The 17857-nt window shown below is 34.8% G+C and overlaps 1 protein-coding gene across 3 annotated transcripts in view; it reads right to left on the reverse strand.

Annotated features, from left to right (window-relative positions):
* Window positions 1–17857, reverse strand: part of Scgdelta (sarcoglycan delta) — an 87889-nt gene that overhangs the window by 11705 nt on the left and 58327 nt on the right. For all 3 annotated transcript variants that reach the window (XM_018508838.1, XM_018508837.1, XM_018508839.1), the window contains exons 4-5: window positions 2477–2666; window positions 598–790 (exon numbers count right to left, since the gene is read on the reverse strand). In XM_018508838.1, coding sequence (XP_018364340.1) covers window positions 598–790; window positions 2477–2666 — 383 coding nt within the window. The remainder of the gene's footprint in view (window positions 1–597; window positions 791–2476; window positions 2667–17857) is intronic.

Below are 17857 nucleotides of genomic sequence, written 5' to 3' on the forward strand. Positions count from 1 at the left end.
AGAGTTGCCATTTCCGAAACGGCTTTTTCGCGAAGAAACGAAACATCGCTACAATACGTTGTTATTCGGTCGTAAGACCGAATGAGGACAATCGATTGATCTCATTCACTCAACGTCTTTATTATTAGTTTGCCTGCTGATGCACTACTTCCTAAATATAAATACGCTTTATCCTCGACCTATAAACTTCATGTTCTTCACGGAATTTTCCAAAAAAACTAATGATCGATGATCATATCTTAGTTTAACAAATTATTTTTGCAACTGTCCGATTTCCACGATAACACTGCTGTTCGATTCGTCTGACTCTATTTATATAGTTACTACTTGCTAGGATATAATTATGTACACGGAAATTCACATTTGAACTTTGATGAAATTGTTAATACGAATATTAACGATAAACGCAAATAATTGCATAATATTTCGAAACAATATCCACAAATTGTTTATTTGTAGTATAATATTAGATAATTATCATCCACAAATAGTTAGTGAGGAAATCTATATACATCATGAATCTCTCTCGATTGCATAAAATTAAATATTACATGTGCATATGTAATATATTGTTAGGCATATTTGTAATATATTTACTTAAGACCGCGTCCCGATTCTCCTCTGACCAGCGGAGTCTGCACACTCCCTTGGAAAACGGCACCACCGTCGCCGGTCACCCTTAACATTTCCGCTCCCACGATAACTTGTTCTCTGTCCGCAGAAAAGAGCACGCCTCCTCTTGGATCAGTTATTCGGAAACCTCTAGACACACAGTCGACGCGATCTTCCCCTGGAAGTAGAATTTAATTGAATATACTCTGATTGACTGATTTTTAATCTGAAATATATTAGGAATTGTACAGAGTGTAAAAAAAAATCATTCAGTATTTATACGGTAGATAATACATACCATATTGAGTGAAAAAATCTTAGTGAACATAGGGGTCGAGAAAGTTCAACCATTTCTGAAATATAATCAATTTTGTATGTTAGTTTCATAACTGACTTATTGTCTCTTCTACGTGTTGAGATAAGTAACACACTGATAGCTTATTTGAGAGAGTTACAGATTCAATTCAGAAATGAGATAATCTACAATGCCTATCCCATCGTAATGACTGATTGATGTCAACTTACTGATTACTGATGAAATCTTTCGCTACAAAGTGCGTATGGGAATTGAATCGGAACATTTAAACGCGATTTTGTAAACACTGAGGTAAATCTTCACGTCGCACACGACACGTAGAAGTCATTAAGTCAGGTATGATACACAATCGTTTGTATCTTAGAAACGATTGTTTTTTATTTATGTTCACTAAGACTTTTTTAACACTCTGCATTTAAAGTGTATTAAAAATAATAATTATTCAAATTTTGTTTTTAAATTACATACATTGGTAAAACAAATAGTACTAACGGGATCTGTAGCTAAAAGTGGAAATATTTATCATTTTTTGTATTTTAGAGGGGAAGTATCATACGAGATTCGCGAAGTTAACACGTTATATTTTTAATTTCGGTTTTTTAGTATAAAAAATGCGGAAGTCTTTTTTATTTTTATAAGGAATTGTATAGAATTATGAATAGAGAAAGAGTACTACTAGAACTGTTTTTTTTTATTATTATTAATAGAATGTCATACTAACTTCGCAAATCTCACTTTTGGGTATCTGTGAAATTAGCACGACATTCTATTAATATAAAAATACTAATGACAATTCTAATAGCATTTTTTATAGTCCTATAGTTCCTTATAAAAATAAAAAAGAGTTACGCATTTTTTAAAATTAGGAAATCAAAATTGAAAAGATTGCAGCTCCGTTTAATAATTGTAGAGTATACTGAAAGAAAAGATTGGCTGCAGTAAATTAAATGGTACAATATATGGCATAGCGTTTTTAATTGGATGCAGCAGCCAATTTTTAGTTGTGTTAGTCTATCCGCAATGTTAATATAGGATTTCGATAACCTAATGCAATCAAAAATTGGCTGCTACAACCAATTAAAAATACTATGTCTTATTCAGCCAATCTTTTCTTTTAGTGTATAGATTTCTGTTAGTATTAACGAGAAATGCCGCTGGAATTGTGATAAATTATCAGCATGACACTTTTTCTCCTAAATAATTTTGTTTGGATTATCAAAATAATTATGTAAGGCGCTCAAATTGATTAGAATGTCAAAAATTTTATAGTTCTCATTATTTGAGATTCCTACGTAATTATTTTAATGATCTAACAAAATTATTGTCAGATCTGTATTTAGCTAAATTTTTAAAGATACGCCAGCAAAATAATTATTCCCGTGTGTAAATTAATCTAGAATATCTCTTGAAACTATATAGCTTCTGTATATAGTTTTAGGTTAGGACATTTATATAAATTCATTTCTCTCTGAGAAATTAAAATTACTTCTTGACGTCAAATTGTATGAAAAATGCAGGCTGCTGTACGCGATCATCAATATAACTTACCAACTGTTAATCGCGCGAGAAGCCGACCATCGTGAGATCTCGCCGAGGCCGTAAAATTACTCCATGATTCCAGCACTAAGTTTTTGCCCCTCCGAGATCTCAGGCTGGAGGCCACGAGGGCGTCTAACACGGCAGCTTGACCTCTTAGCTCGATTCCCCCAGGCACCACTTTTAGCGAGCCGATACCTTCCTGAAAGAAAAGGAAATGACTCAGGACAGAAGGGCGAATCGTCGAAACTTTCTAGGCCGTGGCTATAACGTTCGATAAAAATAGAGCAGAGTCTCGCCACGATTTATTGCACCCTTGTATACCCATTCTATTTTCTCTCAAATTGATAGCTGATTCAGGCTTTCTATTTCCTATAAATTTTGTATTTCATCAGTCGTTAAAATACAATATTCGATTTCTAACGATGTTTTAATTGATTTTTTGATTTGTCAAAATACGTTCCTGAGAAGAAATCAAACTTTAAATTATACGCAGAAATTATCGTCAAAATTAAAATAGCAAGCGATTCTACAGTCTATGTACATCTATGTACATAAAACCGAGACGGTCTAAAATATTTCCTAGTCAGTGTATCGTTGCAGGTAAAGCCGGAATTTATTAAAATCGGACCGCACGCCGGGAAGCCTAGTAATATCGATACCTTCGAGATCAAGTGAACACACCGTCGCGCTCGTATCGTAAAATAAAATAATATACTCCATTACTGCGTCGAGTTTCAGCGTGGCGGTATTAAGTATCGGTGGCGCGCGCCATTATTGCCACTTCAGACGGATGAATTATAAATGCGGCGATGAGCTACGTGCGGGTTACGCGCAGTGATCCATTGTGCCCGTTCGTTTGAAATATCTGCCGTAATATCCGAAACAGTGGCGTAGGCAGAATTTTATTTTAGTTTGATATCTCTCTTACTCCTTCTCTCTCTTTCATTCTTTGTCTCCCTCTCGCCTATCGACCACCCTTAGTGGGGTGTATCGAGCGAAGGAGAGTGGACGGCCATCGGGGTCGGGAGGAAAGGAGAAATGCACTATAAAGTAGACACATTGCGCGTTTGCATTCATCTCGTAAACTTTGGGTAGTCTCCCACCTGGGACTTATCCCGAGTAGAAAGTGCAATTTGGCGTTTATGAAACCGCAGTCTTACCGCGTATAATTGCGATTGAACTTTGCCCCTGGCGATGCTAAAGGATATACGTCTGGTAAAAAAGTTAAAATGTCTATACTTCTTCCTAAGATAATCTTAGATTTTACAAAATTAACTGAAAAAATACACACAAGAAAATACATACGCGAATGATAATTATTTTTTTCAAGTTACAATTTCAAAAGTTTATATATTTGCCAATCCATCATAAGTTCATTACAAGCATCAAATTTATTTAAAGTATATTCTGAATCCTAGTAAATTAAATACTTTGATCAAGATTATTAAATTAAAATCAAGAGTTTTTAATTTGATTTGTTTATTCATTAAGCTGAAGTCGCTTCTTTGAACTTTTATAATATTTTTAAAGAGAAAATAAATTCTTGCTTTGAGTTCATATTAATAAGAGTTTTTTTTTAATTTGTGAGAAGTATATTTTAAGATTATAATACAAAAATATTTTTTGTTAAAGATAACCAGTATTTAAGAGAATGAAAGCAAATTGAGGAATCACTTTTCTTAGAAATAGAATAATATTTTTCTGTGTGTATACAGAAAAATATTATTCTATACAGAAGATGTAAGTATGTCTATGGAGAAGTTTTCGAGAAAACTAGAAAAAGTAAAAAAGAAATGAAAGTTAAAGCCACGTTCTAATAATATTCAGTTTCTTGAATTTAATTGTAGTAGTTGATGTTAAAAATTCGCGTAGATTTTACTAGCGCGCATCAAATATGCGCGCGAAAATGGGTTGCATCGTTCTTTAATCTTCTGTCCGTGATATGAGCATAGTTCGACATAAGAGAGGCTGTCAATTACATTCCTCATATTAATACGAATGCGACGTATTTTAATATCGCTCGAGAATGCACGTATATCCGCGGAAGAGCTGTGAATCGCTAGAAACGTTAGAAACAGTTCGAAACGGATAGAGATCTTGCTTGGCAAATCTCCCAGTCGTAGTCTTCTCCATCGCCGCAAAGCTCTCCTTAAAATACTATTGCGATAAAATAGTTCGTTCTTCGTTTACATTGGTTTTCGATGATTGGCCGCTCGATCGAAAGCAATCGCCATGCTCTGTCCGCTTATTATTACAATTACGGGGAAAAGAAGAGAGCTGATCCAGGTACGTACTCTGTTCAAACGGGGTTTAACTTTCGATCCAGCGGACTCCATTTTATTCGACGTTTTTTTTTCCTAACCAGCCATGGTACGCTGACCGAGCCCGAAAATTTGCCGAATACGCGGTTGAAATTTGATACGTTCGATTAGCGGCGAAACAGTAAGGATAATTTCCCCCCGTTAAACGAGATATGAAAAGCTAAACGGTCGGACAATTTATTATCGCAAATATAACGGTATCCAATTGAAATTTAATCTTGACTTAGGTACATATTTCGAGAGAAATTAAAAATAATATTTATTTCATATGAACAGAATAAAATCTCATGTTAACACAGATAACCGAAATTAAAAAAAAATATTTCTGAAATAATACAATTTTCATCTTGAAAGCATAGGGAATCTTATTTATATTTTGTTGGTTTTGAAAGATATTACAAACTCATTGTCAAATATATTGGGTTTTCAAATATTCCTACATGCCAATAATGCTTTCATGATTAAATAAATTGGAAATGTCAAACATCAAATTTAATTATTTTATATTGGAATATCTTTTATAGTGCATGAAGATAAATATATCATTTTTCAATGTAGAATTGGACAATGAATATTGGTAGGAAAATTAAATTATTATGCTGCATAGACAATCACGATAGCAGACAAGTGAATGAACTTTGGATATATGAATATACTGGATTGTTTTCATACGTGTGTTGTTTGACTAATATTATTATTAGTATTATCGTCACGTCTTTATTAACCGATCCAATTGCATAACTCGCCAATGCACCGTTATAAATGTCGTCGTTCTAAAGAAAATGACCGGCTGCCAGATTTCGCCGAGCATCGAGATCGCGGTTTAAATACTCATCCATGGAGTTTCCCAACAACACTTCGGATGTGCGTAGTTGCGATCGATGAGCGGAAACGGAGATCTCGAGCCACCGGCACTCGATTAGCCAAATCGTTCGGAAAACGATACGATCTCTTTGCCCTCTACTTAACCGTAACCGTAAACCCCAATAGCGACTACGGAGAGCGAGCGAGAGCGTGAGAAAGAAATAGAACGAGACACGATCATACTGGAAGAATGAGAACGAGAAGAAACTCTGGAACGAGAGATACGGGAACGGTGAGAAAGAAGGACGAGGTACACAATAAAAAGAAAAAAAAATGCAGCGTGGGGAGAGTGAGTGGAGGAATGAGAAAAGAATGAGGAAACGAGGAAGAATGAGAGAAAGAGAAAGACAGGAAGAACGAACTGCGGCTGCACCTGCTTTTTAGAATCGCTAGACGGTCTGGAGGAACCACCAGAGTCGAGAAGATCGTCCAATCGTAGTGGTGAGAATGCGCGGCAGTAGTAAAAGTAATCTACCGTCAGACAGCTATCATTAAGTCCTAGGCTTTATACCCTTTTTATCTCATTGTCTGTCGACCGTTGATAAGGGGATTTAAGCGACAATAAAAAATATCGACCTTTAACCTTCTCTCGTAGCGCGATCGGGCACGTGCCTTTTTCCACTTTTCTATCCCGATCGTGTGGTTTTTCCGAAAAAAATAAAACAAAAAAGAAAATCCGTGCAATTAGCCGGTTGAATTTTTGGCAGATCGAACCGACCGTATTTCCTTCGTATTGGCGCGATTGGTTGCCCCGAGTATCAAGTATTTATCGTATCCAAAAATTGCGGATTCGCGCTCGACAGCGGAAATTGCGCGGTGTGACCGATTAACAGATTTCCGGACGTAGGAATCAATCAAAGCGATGAATTCAATGAATTTATGTTTTCGTTTCTCCACGAAAAAAAAATTTCCGCGCGTTGCGTTATAATCTCATTTCGAATTGCTCAGCGTGTCGAGACGGGCGATGTGCACGATGAGGGTGAACCAGAGGCGGGTGGTGGGTCTGTCGGTGCATGTAATGAAATCCAAATAACACCCCTAGTAAGCGTATATCATCATAACGACGCCTCGGCTCGACGTTACTCGGCTGGTCGCCTCGTTCATAAATTAATGTAAAGCGCGTCATATTTACAAGGATTACAAAAGCATTCCATTTTCGCGCTCCGCTTGTTCTAATCGCGGTCACTTTTCCGCTGCTCCTCTATATAAAGATAAGCTTTATCCGAGATGCGAAACTATTAGATATTTTATTATTTCGTATTATTCATACATTTTTTTCCTGGATTATGACGCATTTTTATAGTTTATGTGAATATATTCTCCATTTTTTGTTCTTATTTTGATTAATGTGAGTATATTTTTGTTTTTATACCAATATCATCATACAGTCTTAATATTTTAGATTTCTCATAATTTTTTTGCAAATCATATTATTGGAAATTTTGAAAATAGAATGAAATTATAGGAAACACACATATCTAAAAAAATCATTCACACAATGTACAGCTGTGACATTTTATATCGTAGATATATTTTAAGTTATTCCTTTTGATACTAGTTTTGAGAATTGGATCGATACTAATTTTCATGAATAAACGTATAAAAATAAGTTTAATTATAACAAGAAAACTTTCTGTCAGTAATGTAATTATTTTGTATGGAATATTATTTTGCATAACAATATTATATTTATTGTTATTTTATTTTTTAATATTATGTGCCTCGTCATATTCTTTTCGATCAAGTATTTGCTTTGTAGAAATCACTTTCGAAGTGAGACACATGAGGCTTTGTGCTTTGAATGTACTCGATGTATTTATTATTTAAATTCCGTCGAGAAAAGCAACTGCGAGAATCCAAGAATATATTTCCTAAATTGTTTTAACATAAATCTCCATTCGTATAAAATTCATTCAAGGCATAGTCAGATTTCAACTGCAATGAATTTCATTCCTGTAGATGAATAGAAGTCGGTGAGTTGAGCGTGCGCGCCATTTTGGTGAACCAATTCGCGTGCACATCTCATTTCGCGGAAGTCGGAAATAGCATTGAGAAAGTAAAGTGCGTTGAGTCTCTTGGCTACTCTACAGTTTTCAACATTTATTTACATTTCCTTTTTGTTAGAATTAACTTATTAAAACTATTCTAACAGCTAACAAAGACTCATAGGCATGTAATTAGCATCTCCTGCTTTTGATTGTATGTACACTGAGAAAAAAATGCTGTTGATTCAATTAAAGTCTATAATTAATCACTTATGTTAGTGACAGCCCGTTATATAGACTTTAATTGAATCAACAGCATTTTTTTCTCAGTGTAATTGCCGGAAGTCATTATCGAAAATAATAATCGTCAAATCTCTTTCTTCGTACGAGCGAATATAGCATTCGTGTAAGTTTGCACGACCGCATCGCTGATGGGTTAACCCACATGTACGTATATTTTCCATGACAAGCAGCCATACGTCTCGCCTTCTCACACGTATGTATGTATGTATGCCGCGATCCGCACCGCCTGTGATTACACATATGCACGTGTGCTCTACGTGCGGCTGCGCTAATGCACCTCACGTAATTATCCCGAGCCGGACGACGCTAGGTAGTCTCACCTAACTTCTGCGCCGCGCCGCGAGTAATCCGACTCTGAAACCCTGTCACCGCCTCTTCCTCGAGGGGATCCTCGATGAACCCTCGCCGGCCATAACCGAATCCGGTCCACTCCCGGTCACCACTTTCCACCCCGTCGCGTCCTCCTTGCATCCGCGACATCGCAATTTCATGTTATTTTACCGCGCGACGGCGCGGGGATTAAATCGCGAGCTTCCCTCCTGATGCGCCTTGCGAGGATTAACTCGCTCGTCCCAGCAACGACTTCGCTCTACTCATCATCGACGAATCGACAGGAGGATTATTCGTTAGTCGACGAAGTTTATCAGTCCATGAGCAGAGGTCACACTTAGTGCCACTTAAATTCGAACACTAACAACGCGTTAACTGTTGTTCATCGATTTTTGTACACAGAAAAAATTATTTTGCTAGGTATCTAAAAATTTAGCTATATATATGTATAAATATGAAAATAATTTTGTTGGACTCAAAATAATTATATAGGACTTCAGTATAATAAGTAATATCGCAAAACATTGTGATATTCTAGCTTGGATATCTTACATAATTATTTTGATGGTCTAACATTGCGAAATTACTTTTAAATCTGTATCTAAATTTTTTAATAGTTTAGCAAAATCGTTTTTTCCGTATATTCGACAATTTAATTTCTATCCTAATGTATATTGCATATAAAAGCAAATTACAATTACAGTTAATATTTAAAAAACCTAAATCGAAGAATCTCTTTCAACTGTGTTAAAATATTGACTAATTTTTAACTGCATTTATTCACGCGAAAAATGTTAATAGAATAAGATAAGATAGAAACGGTGTGTCAACAAGTACCTACAGAAAATCATGTCGCGTAACGAACCATTATCGCAAAGTTTCCCCATTCAGATTATTTATTTTTCCTAAGGTAATGAGCGCGCAAAAGTTTCAATGTATAGTGGGACTATTTTCTTTATAAAATATATATATATGTATATGAATACATATATATATTCTTTTTATGATGATGATAACAATTATATAAAGGAGATTCCGGAGATGAGACACCCTCGAGGCATCATTAATGCTGGCGCGCACTCGTCTCTTCTCCGGAAACTCTCTTATAATATTCCAGTCGTTTCTGAGTGAGTCGTCTTTACTTCCTCTCGAATCGTACCACTTTTTTTTGAGTTTCAATATAATAATTTATTGTATTGGGTTCATAGACAAAAGTTCGTAGCGCTATGAACTTCAAAATTCAAGCAGCTGTAATTTCGTTAAAAATGAAATTTAAATTTAAAAAAGCTTTAAATCTCTACTTTTGAAAGCACTGTGTCTTTTGAGTTTCTATGAATTTGATAATTTTTATCTATAGAAAACTACAAACTAGACAAAATGGAAAATTTTCTTCTCATATTGTGGATTTGTCGCACGCCCAAAAAAACTTACTAAAATTTCTAACGCGACTTTCTAACGTGGAAGCTTAAAGTTTTCTTTACAAAATCGTCTTTTAAAAATGTTCCTAAGATTTTTTGTTATTCAGTTATCGCAGATTAAATAAAAGGAGCATTTTGACTTTTGATTGCTCATAAACTCCGTTAAAAATCGTCGCGTATCGCAATTTAAAAAAATTGATTTTTAAAGCTGAGCGCTTAAACTATGCTTTCTCGAATGATATAATTGTCAAATTATTGTCAATTGTTTTAAAAAATACATATAAACATGCTATAAATGAAGTAACTCTAAGAATTTTTATTCCAACGCAATATTTTGCTTCGTCCTATTAACATTTCGCTTCTTCGGGCATTCGGATAGAAACCGTCGTAGCTTTCCTGTACAGTCCGGGTCAGTCGAGTACATGTCGCACGACATACATTTCAACGGATTATGCAATAAGGGTAGGGAGGGGAGAAGGGGGAACCTATAACCCCAATCTGGCATGTGACGTAGGGCTGCGGGATCGGTGGTTCAAAATGGGAAATCGATAAAAACGTCGCGACGGCTGGCGTAATGCAACTGCCGAATTTAAATCTTCGCCACGGCAATTTTTGTGGGACAAATATTGTTTTGTTGACTTTTGGCTTGCGACGAATGCGGCTTCGGTGATACGGAAAGCGGAGTTACGATAGTAGAGCGAGATCTAAATTTATAGCTATTGGAACTGATTTAAGCGAATATATCCGAATAGCCGTTTTGTAGAAATATATATATAAATATGTCTGTTTATAAATTATATTTCTTGTAATTTATTCTACTAATTTTAAAATACATATGAACTAACAGTATGTTAAAAGTTAAAAATGCGCAGTAAAAAGCTCAAGACAAGATGCGAAGGTAATCAACGAAAGCATATTTATTTAAGGGAACATTGATTGATGAAATATGGATCCTTCATAAGAGATTCGTACGATGGTCTCCCGTGGCTTGGTGTGAAATCCCTGGAAACAATAAACTTGTCTGTTCGGCCTTCCACGCGAACCAACCTATAACCGCTACCACTAACGTACTACGGCACTGCTATACGTTCAAAATTCATGGCGCTATACCCGCTATATTGCACTTGCACTTGGTGGCTAGGTGCTATAATGGATATCCTTTAATACTAACACACTGTATATATGTAACGTATACGGGGTGACCACTTGCGCTTTCACACGCACAAAACATCCGCGTTCGAATTTTTGTCGAAAATCTTGTAGTTGCATAAACTTCACGATGTCATATATCACTTCTATTTTTATTCCTCGCTTTTATAAAAAAAAGCGTGACAGAATTTATCATAAAATAAAATTAGTGATATTTGATCTGACCATATATTTAATTTGTGTAGAGTTATAAATTTCATATTTTGATTTATGCCAAAAATTTTTATACTCATTTATTTACGTAAATATATTAATGACAGTATTGCAGAAATATATTATATTATATATATCGATTACTATATAATATCAATTAAATTTAATATGATAGTAGTTTTAAAAATATTAAAAGTATCAAATATAATTTATTGAAAGAATATCAATAAAAACTTTTTATATCGTTTCTAATGAAGTTCTCTAATTTAATTTATAGAATGTTAAAACAGAATTATTGTTGTGATAAAATTTTTACGAAACAGTGTAACAATTCAAATTTTTTTTCGTTAATTTTTTTTATTATATAGTTAAAACTACTAAGATTAAAATTTAAAAAATCAATTTTACACGTGACAAATTAATGGAAACGCACATGAATGTACATGACTTGAGTTGCCAAGTACTATTCATTTCGAAACGGATTTCAATTGATTCTGTATGGAAGGGATCCTGCGAAAGGAGTCACCTTATATGGGTGCGGAGGGCGCGTGTGCAATATGTATCTTCGTAGGGGATGTAGGAAGGAATGTATACAGGTGAATTCTCTATGGATACAAGGGTTATAGAGGGTAAGGTCCCGCAAGCGATATTAGGTGGAAGGGGCATCTGTTCACTATAGCCATGTATGTAAGCCGTTAGTGCCAATATAGTGTCTGTATATTGGTTCGTCCGACATAACGTTTCAAGGTGTATTATATATTGTCCGTAATCGAAGATCTCTCCTAAGACCTCTCCACTTGATAGGAATCCCGAAAGGAACCCGAAATATTGATACTCGTGAAACGACAAAGTGCCTCGTAGGGAAAATCTTTTCGTACCGATGCGATGTAAAAATGCAAACGTAATCGATAATAATGTACCCAAATGGTGCACAGACGAAAATTGCAAAATGCCGCGATACATAACACAAACACAAGAGTATTAAAAATTGATGAAGTATAATCTCGGATGGTGCAAAACGTAAATGATAAATGAAGGAAGTTTCTCAAATTATAAGAAGCTTAGCCGTCGAGATACTTAAAGTTGCGAAAAGATATCAGACGTTTAATTTTCCACTAGAAAAGAAAATTGATTCTAACTTCGTTGGAAAGACTATTCGAGGTAAAGCACGCCTCTGAGAGCGTTTTGTACGATTCACGAATGAATATGGTATGTTGGGAAATCGTTAGCCATACGAGAAATTATTAACCGGTAACATTGATCGCGGCGAAACCAGACTTCATTAATAAAGCGTACCGATCGAGGAGCTCTTAATTAATTCCGCCGGGGTGAAAGTTTCGCAGTTACGAGAAGCAAGACGGTTTTCTTAATTGAGAAAAATGATTTAATTTCTTCGTGGTATCGTTTGCGGTGGAGGACGAGCGGGTAGGAAAACGTCGTTCGGGGTTGGCCGAGACGGGATAACTCGAGAGTGAAAAGAGGCAGTGGGAGGCAGACCGAAACTCTCATCAAATATGAATGGTCGGGGAGGATGGGTGGATAAAGATGGGGGAGAAGTACGGTGAGCATGAAATATTTCCCGGTCTGGGAGTGCATCGCGCTTTTACTCGCCTAGGAACACCTCGCATAGGAGCGGAAAACTTCTAGATGGGTATCAACCGAGTTCCGAGGAGTTCCAGCTCCCAACTCTACGTAACACCCCGTGACTCGTGGTTTCAGTGGTACTTGTAACCACCGTGATGTTGGTTTTTACACGTCATAATGGATACGTATTGCCGAAAACTGCATTTACCTTCTTTGAGATGTATATCATACATAAGAAGTTTCATGGAAAGTAACAAAAAACCAGATGAAAATAAAATTATTTATCATTTTTTTTAATTCATCAAAATATTTTAATTTTTAGTTTTGATTAGCAATGTAATTACTAACGCAGTATCATTAAAATATTACTTTTTAGAATTTATCTCGTTGCATGTAAAAGATATTTAGAATCAAATAGTTCCAAAGTCTTTTGTATAACGTTGTAAAATATTGTTTAATTTGTGTCATCTCCATTTGTCCTGTAGAACATCCATCGTTTCCGCCAGACTTATATCTGTATCATAGTTGATTGTATTAAAAAATACAAAAATATCTTAATTTCGAATGCTCTCTTCTGGTCCTCTCATTTTTTTACGTACATACGTTATGAAAAACGCGAGCGATGTAATACTGTATACTTCACTCGTTTCATTTCGTATCCCGGAAGATTGCGCATACTAAAATCGTCAAAAATACTTGAGATAATAAAATTTATAAAATCATAATATTAGTTAATGTTAAAAATGTCAGTTAATATTAAAAATCAGTTAATATTAAAATATTTTGATGAATTAAAAAAATAGTAAATAGTTCCATTTCCATCTGGTTTTTTGTTACTTTCCATGAAACTTCTTATGTATGATATACATCGCAAAGAACGTAAATGCAGTTTTCATATTGTTAAAATTCCGAGTGCTACGTCTTTTGTGAATTGTTACTTTCTTTAAAATAGGTTTGATCTAAACTACGTGAAAATAGTACGTGACGTTGTATTACGTTTTATGTAGTTTGGATTCGTTTAGTCAATCCGTTTATGCAAAATCCATCCGTCTTTCATACATAAAATTTTATGTACGCACTACAAGATTATCTTCTCACGGAGTGCACGTATATAGTATATGAAATTGTCACGCATAAGTCGTGTGTATATATTCCACGGTCATTCGATTTGCGGACTTATCGACGATCTTACATCTCGACTTTCTAGAGATATGTTGGTTTACATCGATTCCCAAACTTCTCGCCGTGAATCGAAATCTCCATAAATCGTCGATCGTAGCAGCCCGCAGCGGCCGCGTGCAATAATTAACGCGACCGAACTCCTAATTGATTGTCTCGCTGATTTACCGAGTCGCACAATTAATCGGACATGAGTTATCGGAGCGAATACCGGCCGATAAACGAGAGTTTAATTACCGCTGCTAATTACGACTTACGACAAATGAAGGAGAGAGAAATGAGGGAGAACGACACATTAGTTGGAGAAGTTTTCGGCGCGAATTGGCAAACTGAGTAGCATTAGCACGATTGAAGGATGTCTCGAGAAAAAGAGAAAAAAGAAGAACCAAAGAAAAACCGTGTGGGAGATCAAATGAGAGAATCACTGTGAGAGAATGAGATGTGGAATGGGGATAAGAGAGCAGCAAGGGGTTGGTGGACGATTGTACAAGGAATGGAAGCGGAATAAAACGGAAAAGATAGCGAAAGGAAAAAGAAAAAGAGAGAGGGAAACGAGAAACTGGAAGGGTGACGAGGGATGGGGAAAGAAGTGGCAGAGACTTACATTTCCCACGGGGTATCCCTGCTGCTCCCGGGCTCCTTACTTACGGATTGATACTCAATTTCCACCGAGTTTAGCCCCCATCGAGGGATCATTGCGCCAGATCGCGGGAGCTCCTTTCGATTTCGAATAAATTCGATAATGGCGAATAGGTAGCTGCAACTCAGCGGGAGTGCGAGACCAATACCAGGGTTGGAGAGTCTCACGATCGTTTTACCTTAATCGAGTGAACTAGGCGCCAGCTTAGCGTCGACGAATTTCAATGCCATTGTTGCATCCGCTCGTAGGATACATAGGAATGACGATTCGCAGAAGTAAAAGCGTCAGTACGACTGGGCGATAAAGTGGATTGGAAGAATTTATGCGAATCTCTATTGCGCGTTGAATCGAATGTTACAAGATGTGAGGTGCATTGTGCAGTCTGTGTCATCTAAAATTTATACACTAAGATAATTCTCCAATTTTTAATAAATTACTGATAGAATAAAATATTAATTTATTTGTTGCCGTTATGGTTATTGTTAAAAATATACAATTACAAGAAAAATCTTGATACAAATTTTGAAATTTATAATATTGAATTGGAGAAAGTTCTGCGGTATTTTATATTAGCTCAAAATTATATATAAAATATATTCGTTGTAAAATTTTCAACTATCTGACGTGAAGCTTAAAGTTTTTTCTAAAAGTTCGTTTTTAAAAAAACGTCCTTTTGGTTACTAACAAGTAAACCTACTTTCCGTTACTCCCCGAATTTCATAAAACTTGGTACATTTGTAAAGCAGACGAAAATAATAGACATGTATTTTTTTATATCGGCAATGGTGCAGGTTTTTATATCGGCAAGGGTGCAAACTATCTTTATAATGTTAAGCACGAGTACTTAATTTCTTGCATTTTAGCTCATTCTATTACAGCTACCTCTGAATTTTAGAGATGATAAGAGGCTTTCATGTTTCCTGAATGCAAATCCAATGTAAAAAATGTAGAATTCAAAATGGCAGACCCAATATGGCGACCTGCTGAAAGAGAAACAATCTTATCTCTCTCTTTGCCGAACTCAGGAATAACCAATGAGGAAATGACGAGAGTCTATTTCCATTTTATTTCTGTTTTGCTTTTGTTTTTTATTATTTAAAAAAAATATTCTTTTGTTTTTATACATTATGGTACAAAAGTAGATATTTACAAGAGGAGCCACTTGATTTTGATAATCCCGTAGATAATTATTTCAAAAATTGTGAAAATTTCTGAGTATTAATGTGTAATAACATAACAGTCATAAAGTGTATTTAGTGTATAAAATCTTTATGTATACAAGAATTTTTTTTAATATCGTTTTTGTAAAGAGTATATACAATAAAAAGTAAAAAAATAGACATAAGTAAGAAGTAGCATAACCATAAACAAAAAATTAAAAAGTTGTAAAAATATAAAAAAAATTATAAAAACAAAAAATATAAGAAAAATAATACAAAATAAAAGCAAAATAATGAAATGGGGATAGACTCTCACCACCTCCTTGTCGGTTATTCCTGGATTCAGCAAAGAGCGAGATAAGATTGTTTCTCTTTCAGCAGATCGCCTTATTGGGCCCATTTTGAATTCAACATTTTTTACACTGAATTTGCTTTCAGGAAACATGAAAGCGTCTTATCATCTCTAAAATTCAGAAGTAGCTGTAATAGAGTGAGCTAAAATGCAAAAAAGTACTCGTGCTTATCACTATAAAGGTAATTTACACCCTTAAACCTGCGCCATTACCGATATATATATATATATATATGTATATATATAACAAAATACGTCTATTATTTTTATCTACTCTCTCTACAAATGTACCAAGTTTCATTAAATTCGGCGAGTCACGGAAAGATACACTGGAAGAAAAGATTGGTTGTTGCAACAATTTAGATAGTAAAATATGGCATAGCATTTTTAATCGGCTGCAACAATCAGTTTTTAGTTGTAGCAGCAAATTTTTAGTTGCGTATCATATTTTACTATCTAAATTGTTGCAACAACCAATCTTTTCTTTTAGTGTAGGTTTACTTGTAAGTTATATGCGGATTAACTAAAAGAGCATTCTGATTTTGATTGCTCATAACTCCATTAAAAATTATCATACCACAATTAAAAAAACAGATTCTTTAAGCTGAAACTTTGTTCTATCGAATGATATAATTACTAATTTTTTAAATGTAGAATTATATATAAATTTGAGTTAAAAATGTAACATTACACTGTCCTTATAATTATTCCGCAATGGTTAAAAAAAGTAATGTCATATTTTTAGCTCAAATTTATATATATTCTATTTTTTAAATTGGTAATTATACCCGATAAAGCAACGTTTCAGCTTTAAGAATCTGTTTTCTTAATTGCTGTATGATGATTTTTAATGGAGTTATGAACAATCAAATTCAGAATGCTCTTTTTTACTTAACTCGCGAATAATTCAAGAACAAATAATCGTAGAAACATTTTTAAAAAACGATTTTGTAAGGAAAATTCTAAACTTTCACGATAGATAGTCGAAAATTTTCACAAATTTTTTTGACACGTGACAGACCTACAAAGTGAGAAGAAAAATTTGTCTTTTTTCAACTCATAATTTTCTATAGGGTAACTCCGGTATGTACGCCGCATCTATCAAAAACTTAATTTATTAAGTATTATTTACTATGTTTAAAGTAAACGAACTATATCAGTAAAAACTTTGTACTGTCTACTATTATGAAAAAAATATAAGAAATCCGAAATATTTATATTTCGTATTAAAAAATGAACTTTTTTAAACCCTTGCATTTTTGCCGTATATTCCATAGGGGTGGGATATATTAGTCCGGGAGATGATGACACTAAAATGGTCATGATTTGTTACGCCTTGAAATCGTCATAATTCGTCATTTATTAGGTAAACATGCAGGAAACGCAAGTATGGCAAACCTTCCGCGATTTTAAAATTGATAGCGTGTGATTGAAGTTGTCAAAAATTTGTTGCTTTTTTCCTAATAAGTTACCGGATGGCATGTGTTTCTAGTGATAGTTTACGTAAAAAAAACCAATCGGAAGGTAGGTGCCATACCGTTTCTGTGCATCGAAGGGGCCGTCAAATCAAGCTAAAGTTTTTAGTAAATTTTTTAGTAAAAAAAAAAAGATTTGTTACCGGCTGTTTTTTTGTACATTGCCTATTTTCACTACGAAACATACAAAAATACACATACCATACCGTTTGAGTGGACCTAAGGGGTCGCTATACTCGTCCTAACATGTCGAATTTTAAACTAAAAGTTTTAGTCGGTAACAAATCATGACCCTTTTAGTGTAATCATCTCCCGGACTATATGGCTACTCATAGTGGGAGGGAGGGTATGTATGACTCATAAAAAATTTACAAATAATGCATATAAATAAGACGTTAAATTACACGATAACTTATA

The sequence above is a fragment of the Trachymyrmex cornetzi genome, unplaced genomic scaffold, assembly GCF_001594075.2.
Source record: "Trachymyrmex cornetzi isolate Tcor2-1 unplaced genomic scaffold, Tcor1.1 scaffold272, whole genome shotgun sequence".
Taxonomy (NCBI): Eukaryota; Metazoa; Arthropoda; class Insecta; order Hymenoptera; family Formicidae; genus Trachymyrmex; species Trachymyrmex cornetzi.